Source organism: Malus sylvestris, chromosome 12, assembly GCF_916048215.2.
Source record: "Malus sylvestris chromosome 12, drMalSylv7.2, whole genome shotgun sequence".
Classification (NCBI taxonomy): domain Eukaryota; kingdom Viridiplantae; phylum Streptophyta; class Magnoliopsida; order Rosales; family Rosaceae; genus Malus; species Malus sylvestris.
This window is the reverse complement of record NC_062271.1, coordinates 25,512,507-25,521,567: the sequence shown is the minus strand read 5'-3', so window position 1 is coordinate 25,521,567 and position 9,061 is coordinate 25,512,507. Positions and strand designations below refer to the sequence as shown.

The 9,061-nt window shown below is 36.6% G+C and overlaps 2 protein-coding genes across 2 annotated transcripts; one reads left to right on the top strand and one right to left on the bottom strand.

Annotated features, from left to right (window-relative positions):
* Positions 1 to 344: 344 nt before the first annotated feature.
* On the bottom strand, positions 345 to 2,025 carry LOC126591912 (protein LURP-one-related 10-like). The gene is made up of 3 exons (XM_050257622.1): positions 1,571 to 2,025; positions 845 to 1,072; positions 345 to 694 (listed from the first exon to the last, which is right to left on the bottom strand). The coding sequence occupies exons 1-3, from the start codon at positions 1,949 to 1,951 to the stop codon at positions 560 to 562; spliced, it is 744 nt and encodes a 247-aa protein (XP_050113579.1). The 5' UTR covers positions 1,952 to 2,025; the 3' UTR covers positions 345 to 559.
* A 1,614-nt stretch (positions 2,026 to 3,639) lies between these two features.
* Positions 3,640 to 6,250, top strand: LOC126593661 (pentatricopeptide repeat-containing protein At2g38420, mitochondrial-like). Its single transcript, XM_050259750.1, has one exon. The coding sequence runs from the start codon at positions 3,721 to 3,723 to the stop codon at positions 5,419 to 5,421; it is 1,701 nt and encodes a 566-aa protein (XP_050115707.1). The 5' UTR covers positions 3,640 to 3,720; the 3' UTR covers positions 5,422 to 6,250.
* Positions 6,251 to 9,061: the final 2,811 nt, after the last annotated feature.

The following is a 9,061-nucleotide window of genomic DNA, read 5'->3' as shown; positions in this document are numbered from 1 at the left end:
TCAAGTACAAAAATGAGAACTGAATAATAAAAATGAAAATATTACAAAAGGATTCATGAGCTTTACTACTATTAATTTTTATTCGTGTAAATAAATTTTTCGATTAACTCATCTATTGTAAATAAAAGAGTGTCCAAAGTGAAGCAACATATATTTACATAAATCAAAAGGAAAGTGATTTTCATACACCCTGTTTAACTTCTCACGCATCTTTTTTAGTTAAATTTATCAGATTAAATAAATCAAACGAACCCAACAATCAGAATTAAACAAGAGTGTGTAACAAGCTAAAAATGGTGTTTGAAAATCACTTTCCCAAACCAAAAATGCAAAGTGACAAAGAATTTTCCACCCTCGTTTGAATATCATTGTATAAACAAAGGCCAAAAAATCAAATCGTTCAACATCGAAAGTCGAAAAATACAACCATGAGGCAAAACCGAGCAAGGGCAAGAGCCCAAACAAAGCACAAAGGCAAAGGGAGTAACATGCATTGCTTCCTCAGTTAAAGTATAAAGTGGATCTAAATTAATCAATTGATCTATCCATTATATTAATTTTAATCATCACTATTAATCTCATCAAGAATCACAATAAGCGCGACAATGAACGCGTAGTCAATCCCGGGATACACTGTCACCATGAAATTGTCCTTGCCAATCAACATGCTTGCAACTGTTCGCTTCTTATGCATCTGCAATTTTCCCCACAGGTTATCATATCCCAGTCAGTACTTGTGGAGAAGAGAAATTAATATTAAGTAATTAAAGAAACAAGCTAAGGTGTAAGATTGCTTAATTGTGTTAATTAATGGTATATCAGCTGAATAAATCAGAAATCTTACTTGGGCAATGATTGTGGAGGAGTTCCCAGCATATATGGTACAAGATCGTTCAAACCAACTTCCTTTGACTCTGAAGTCAGGTGCATTCTCTGCTGTATTTTGTGCTAAGAAAACATCCAGTTTGGTATTAAATTGCAGCAGTGAAGATCTCTTGGCACTAAAAATCAGATTCCTTGAGTCTTTGCTATCCCCCCTGAAGACTTGCCATCTTTCATGTGCACTCATCAACTAGACATATATAAAATGTACACATAAGTTATTTAATTACAAATTTACAACAGAAGTAATACACATAGACTTGTAAAAATGTTCTCTTCCTAGACTATACGGTAAGTAAATCAATTAGATAATATTGGAAAATTGGATAAAATGATGAAAATACAATTCTTAATTGTTGAAATGATTGCTTTGTGGGTTTTTGTCGATATCTCGTAAGTATATTATCGATATGTGATCTATATATGATTTTTCTTATTTCCTTAATTGATGACTTGTTCAACCAATCTTTCGTACAGATTTAAGTTAATTTTTACCTGACAATGTTATCTATAGATTTAATTCTATTTTTGTTAGAATATGTGATTCAGATTGACGATATATCAACATTACCTGATAAACTTCAATGTTTGCAAACAAGGGATTAAAGCGAGTACAAAGCTAGCAAGAGCTACATAAAGATATGCATGATTTGTTTTATATGTATATTAATCAAGATATTCTTATTACCTTCTTTCTTAGAGTGACAATAGGATATCCGGCAGTATCGAGCAAGACTCGACGATCATGACGGCTCCATCGAACTCCCTTCACTTTAAAGATGATCTTATCATTGATATCTGTGACCACAAAGTTTCCATCTGTTATGGTAAGAACTTTTCTGACAATTGCAATATCCACAGGGTGAGGACTGCAGAAATGGGGGCTGATGATTGCAACGGCGGGATTTGCATACGCTATTGGCGCCGGATTTGCATACGCTATTGGCGCCGGATTTGCATACGCTATTGGCGCCGAATTCGCAGACGATGTTGGCCCCGGATTGGCATACGCTGTTGGCGCCGAATTGGCGTATGCTAACGGTGGCGCGCTAGGTTCTGCTTGTTTCATGATGATCAGAGAAATGATAGATGTTGATGAACACTTTTTTTTTTTTGGGGGAAACACAAACTTGGTTATATGTGGGTGTGTACGTATAAATATAGGTCACCTATATTGACCGTTGTCAATTAAAAAAAAAAATATATATATATATATATTTTATTAAAATTGAAGATGTTTAATTATCTAAATGTAATAATACATAGACAAATATAACGTTGTCGATAAGCCATAAACTGTTCACAATAATAATTAAAGTATTAAAATCATTTAGTATTATGGTCTAGTGATATTCCTCTCCATAAAGTATTAAAATCATTTAGTATTATGGTTTAGTGATATTCCTCTCCACTTGTAAGCGAGAGGTTTTAGGTTCGATTCTCGTTAAAAATGGATTTAAGCCACATTGTTGCTAGTAGTGAGGCTTAGTATATTCTCTCATTCTCTTAGTGTAGATAATATCGTTTATTAAAAAAAATTATTAAGGAGTTAAATGATTTTCTATTTAAATGAACAGTTGCAGATATTATCTATTAATCATGACCTAAAAAATGAACTATTTGAATCATGAGTTTAATTTCAAAAGGAACTAAAATAAATAATTTTTTTTTGTCAATAACTAAAATAAATAATTAATGTCATATTAAGTTATTAACTGATTAATGCATGCATGAGCGCTCATATATTGTATATATAAACATAAATCAAATTAATACGTGGAAATAAGACATATAACTAATAGGCGTCATTTTTTTTGTTTTGGTTCAAATTTGAGCAAGCATTTTTAGAGGATGGGAAATCCAAGGCTTTCCTTCCGTCCTCGTATATAAAGTCAAAATCCAGAGCATATTATAAGTTAAAAAAGAACATTGGTATGTCAAAGTTGAAAGTTTGAAGCTGGAAGCTTCCTCATTATATAATATAATATAATATATAATATAATATACATGATGAAAAAGTCACTTGAACAAAAGTGGTTGTATTCAACACGCTCTATGCTTATCATTAGACCAAGTCATGGTATGCAGTACGCATCGTATCTTAAAATATTAAAAGCCAACAAGCGTGTGGAAGTTTGATATCTGAAAGTGAAAGAGGAATGTGAAGAGGACTTGTTTAAAGAGAAACTTTCCATGAATTTTTAATAGAGAACTTTAACGAAAAGCACCCGGTACGGTTCACTTTAACGAAAAACCACATTTTTACACTAAAAAGTCAATCATAGTACTATTCACGTTACCCTTTATTTTGTCCTTATCATTAAAACTCAAAGTTTTCAAGCCCTTTTCATTAGTTTTCCTTTTTTAGGGAACTTTAACGAACCTCATAATTTAATATTAATTTTCGTACTATTATTATAGTATATTATATCAAAAACATAAAATGATGAAGAATTAATAAATAATCTAATTTTTGAAAGAATCATCTTAACATTTCCGAAAACAATAATTTTTATTTTTAGTCGAAAAGTCATCAAAATAAAAAAGAGTTTCTTCAACACATGATAGTTACGAAATTTTAATAATTCGTTGCTCTAACACATCACCTCGGACACAGTTGGTTGATCGACACTAACCTTCCTCAAAACCATAAATTGATCGGCACTCACGGTTGATTGGTCGTTAAAAAGCCTCAGTTGCATTGAAATTATGCATGATAAAAAAAAGCCGCAACATCATAAATCAAACCAAACCAAACCGAACAAACCGACCCGTTTGGTTACTTTTCTGACCAAAGTTGTTTGACGTAATAGGCCTAATAAAGCACAAACAAAGGTTATGTCTTGTGATCCAAAAAAACACATATGGGCCGTTTCCAGCCCGTTAACATGCCCAAAATACTACATGTCGTTTTTATCGTCTTGTTCATTAGCGTTCCAACAGCGCAGCACAGTTGCAAGAAGTTGCAGAAATCAAAGAATACCAACGAGTATTTCCAACCTGAAACCAACAGATGACCGCAAACAATTCGAACTCGAAATCGAATCAAGAATGGTGAGAGCCTCTGCACTAAAACCCAGCAGCAAATTCTTCCTGAGAAAGCACAGGAAATGGCCAGTGTCGCCCTACAACACTCGGTGGCACCAAATCTTCAACCAAAACCAAGCCTTCCAGAGCCTCAAAAAATCATCGCCGCCGCCGGAAAACCAGCCGCACCTCCTTCTTCCGACGCTCGTTTACTCCTTCAGCACCTACAACGTCGACCCAACTCCGGAAGCCTACCACTTTGTCCTCAAAACTCTCACCAAAACCTCCCAATTCGACCACATCGCTCCGGTTCTCCGCCGGCTCGAAACTGTCGAAAAGTTCGACACGCCGGAGCATATTTTTGCCCATCTGATTGGTTTTTATGGCCGTTGGAACAGAACCCAGGACGCCATTGATCTGTTTTACAGGATTCTCAGGTTCAGGTGTGTCCCTTCTGCTCACTCTCTCAATGCATTGCTGTATGTGCTTTGTGGGTCCTGTGAAGGTCTTAAATTGGTGCCTGAGATTTTGCTCAGGAGCCATGTAATGGGCATCCGGCTCGAAGAATCGAGCTTTCGGATTTTAATCGATGCACTGTGTGCAATTGGGAAGGTTGGATATGCTATTGACATTATGAATTGTATGATGAATAATGGGTATGGTTTGAATGTGAAGATTTGCTCTTTGATATTGTCATCAATGTGTGAACAGAAGGATTCAGAGGGTGTTGATGTTATGGGGTTTTTGGGAGAAATGCAGAAGCTTGGGTTTTGTCCTGGGATGATGGACTATTCCAATGTGATTAGGTTTATGGTGAAGCAGGGGCGGGGTTTGGATGCCTTAAATGTGGTGATTAAGATGAAAGGGGAAGGAATTAAGCCTGACGTTATTTGTTATACCATGGTCTTACATGGCGTTATCACGGAAGGGGATTTCAAGAAGGCGGATCAGGTTTTTGATGAGTTGCTTGTGTTGGGTTTGGTTCCTGATGTATATACTTACAATGTGTATATAAATGGTTTGTGTAAGCAGAATAAAGTTGAATCCGGATTGATGATGATTTCTTCTATGGAAGAGTTGGGTTGCAAGCCTAATTTGATTACTTACAACATCTTGCTGAAGGCCCTGTGTAACAATGGGGAGCTTAGGAGGGCGAGAGAGCTTATGCGTGAGATGACGTTAAACGGTGTTGGGGTAAACTTGCAGACGCATAGGATTATGCTGGATGGTCTGTTTGGCAAAGGAGACATTGAGGAAGCTTGTGTTTTTATGGAAGAAATGTTAGATAAGGTTCTTGTTCGTTTTTGTTCCTCGTTCGATGAGGTGATCTATGGGTTGTGCCACAGGGGTTTGGCTTGTAAAGCAATGGAATTGCTGAAGAAAATGATTGACAAGAACGTTGCGCCCGGAGCAAAGGCTTGGGAAGCACTGCTCCTTAGCTCAGGATCTGAACCCAGCTTAGAAGAGACTACTTGGACGGGTTTGGTGGAGCCAATGGTAGCACTTCCATAGGTGATGGATCACCAGTTAACAGTGCATCTGATGTTTATACTTACCATGCATTTTCAAATCGTTTGTGCAAGCCGAACAATATGGAGGCAGGATTAAACATGATTTCGTGTATAAGAGCTGGGGTGCAAGTCTAATTCGATTACTTGAGATGACGTTAAAAGGGTCTCAGAGTTAACTTGCTGACTCATAGGATTATGTTGGATGGTTCGTCTGGCAAAGGAGACGTTGATGAAGCTTGTGTCTTTATGGAAGAAATGTTATATAAGGTTCTCGTTCGTTTTTGTTCCTCATTCAGTGAGGTAATTTACGGGTTGTGCCAAAGGGGTTTGGGTTGTAAAGCAATGGAATTGGTCAAGAAAATGGTTGACAAGAACGTTGCGTCAAGACCAAAGGCTAGGGAAGCACTGCTCCGAACCCGGTTTAGAAGAGACTACTTGGACTGGTTTGGTGGAGCCAGTTATAGCACCAACAGATAACCAGTAAACTGTGCATCTTTGTCATACATGTACCATTAGTTGTTTGTGCCGTATAGAATCCACAGCGACAGTTGATTGACTACTCCTGCACAGTGCAAAGCTGCATGCATCCATGTGCATCAGATTCCTTTACTTCTAACGTTTTGCTGAAGATGGGCAATTGAGCCTGACTCCTCGTGCTGTACTAGTGCCGGCCTTTTGTCTCTTCCTCCGAAAATGTTGGCATAAAACTGTATGTACATTCATACCAACCTAGATTCTTCTGTTTTACTTGCTAGCCTATGGTGGTGTTACTCTTGTTCTTGGTTTGTTCTTCAACGCAACCATTCAGTGAAATTTTTCTTGAGGACCTATAGACGTTCGATACCAACATATACCTAACCATTATCAACGGTCCTCGATCACTCAATTTAAGCCTTTCGATTGTGTAGATTTTTTGGGCCAAAATTAAACTCATGTGGAACCAAAACCTAGTCACCTACTTCCTTTCAATTCAATAATGTGAGATTTGAAGTACATAAACTTTTGAGGGAAAAAAGATAAAAGCGCTCTGTTCATTTGATCACTTCAATCTTATCTTGTTTTATTTGGGAAAAATAGCAGCCATTCACTTAGAACGTAAAAATATGCGACTTCAAGTCAATAAGGCTTCTTATTGTGCGAGAGTTGAGGGAAAGATTGTCTGTCATATGCAAGCTTACTGTTATTTTATAAAGAGACTATTTTCACGACTCAAACTCGTAACATTTTAATCATAAAAAAAAAAAAAAAAACATTTCCGTTGCGTCAAAGCTCACTCTGATTTCCTTAAAAAGTAAAAACCAACAAATAAAAGTAAAAAAGAAACAAATTTGCTGGCTATTAACCTTTGTCCAGTGAAATCAATGAGGCATCCAGAGATCGCTGGTTGTCGCCTTTCCAAAAGATTGCCGGTGTGAAAAGGGCTTCTTCAGGAAGAACTAAATAATCTGCTGTCACACTCACGTTATCTAAATTAATTTGAATTTAATCAGCTATTAAACCTCTAAAGAGAATATAATTACGCATTTAAAAAAGTTGAATAGAAACATATCAAGAAGCTACGGATGTATTTGAGTTGCAAATTGTTGTCAGTCAGACGTGGATGATGAGAAGGACTGGAGACAGATGTGGTGGTGTTTCCTTGCCGATCAATAAAGTTCAAATTTTGCAGTGTCTATTTTGTTCCTCATTTTCATTTTTGTCTCAAGTGTTGGTTCCAGTTGTAATGTACGGCTGGGATTAAAACATCTTAAGGACTTGTATTGGATCAGCTGTCATAATAGCGGTGTAGAGTAAGCGATGCATGTGCACACCACGTGAGTCTCTTGTGAATCTCCCAATGGTCATGTTGATTTTATCCTTCGTTTTTGGTTCCAATGCGTAATGTTGAACGTGCGAATGAAATGGAGCTATGAACTCCACCTTTCTTCTTCCTAAAGCTCAGATAACTTAAACAATTTTCTTTTTCCAAAACTAAATAAAATTCTGGAAAATACAATCCAATTCATTTAACAAGCACTAACATGGCCTCAAAGCTTGGTTCAATATGAATCAATGTATTAAAGGCGAAGGCGTAGGTGAGGCATCCCATGGATATTCCCGCCTAAGCATGAGGAGAAGCCTCACGGTACCTAAAATTTTAATATATATTACATGTATAATTATAGTTTATAGATATAATACTTTGTAAAACAAATATAATTATAACTAAATCAAAGATAATTAGTTGTACTTAGAAACTATGTCATAAAGTCTTAAAATGTTGTAATTATTTATTTTATTGTAAGCAATTATAGAGAACTTTAAGAGAAATAAGGGTGAGTGGCCACAATTATAGGGAATTTCAAGGAAAATAAAGGCTGAATGTCACAATTATAGGGAAATTAAAAAGGAAATAAAGGTTGAGTGAATAAATTATAGGGAATTTAAATGAAATAAAGTCTGAGTGGAGAAATTATAGGGAATTTAAATGGAAATAAAGGCTTAGTGGAGCAATTATTATAGGGAATTTAAAGGAAAATAAAGGAAGAGTTAGAGTTGGAGTTAGACTTTGTCATTTGGAGAGAGAAACTCTCTCTTTCTTCTTCGTTTAGACTAGAACAGTCACCTACATTTTAGAAACAGACATGAATTTTGAAGGGATAAAAACGCCTAAGTTGAATGCTTGGGCACGCCTCAGCCACCTAGGCGCGCCCCGATGCCGCCCTACGCCACCCCCACAAAACAAAGGCGAAAATCCAGCAGTCCAACCTTCAAGGCCACCTAGGCACGCCCATAGGTGAGTTTTTTAAAACACTGGTATGAATCAAGGGGTATCAATTGTGACTGTGGTTTTCTAGGTTTTCAATGAAGAACTTAGACAACTTGTAACTGTGATGGTTGTATCTAGAGCTGATCTTCGAGCTTCAATGTTCATCGGAGTGAACTACAACTTCTGGTGTATCAAAACGAAGACTAGTTCAAGGGAGAAATTTGGAGTAGTTGTGAAATATAATGGCAATAAGGAGAATGCAAAAAAAGTTTGAAAAACTTGTGGAAATTATGATGAATGCTGGTTCAAGGGGAAACCAAAGTGCCATAAGTGAGACAAATTTGGTCACATTGCCAAGGACTGCAGAAGTAAAGTGGTTCAATAGGTTCACTATGCCAACCAAGTTGAGGAGAAAACTTCAATGTTCTCTGCATGTAATTCAACAATTATGGTCAAAGATTAGCATGTGTGGTTTATTGATAGTGGTTGTAGTAACCACATGACCTCACACGAGTCACTGCTTATAAATATGAGGACATAACTGTAACTACAAGATTAAAATGGAAAATGGACAGAATTTTCAAGCCACATGGAAAGGTACTCTAGTGATTAAGACCAAAATGGAACAAGATATATTAGAGAGATGATGTTGGTTTATGGTTTAGATGAAAATATGTTGGGTGTCAAATGATCCAACATGGATAATTCTTGTTGTTTGGAGATGGTATGGTGGCAATCTTTTAAGATAGGCAACTTGAATATCATGTGGCCACAATACATATGACATCAAATACATGTTTTCCTTTACTCATGGAAGACATGAATCCAGTGGCTAGAAAAGTTGTGATAGAAGAGAATGCATGAGATTGGCATAGGAGAACGGGACATTTGA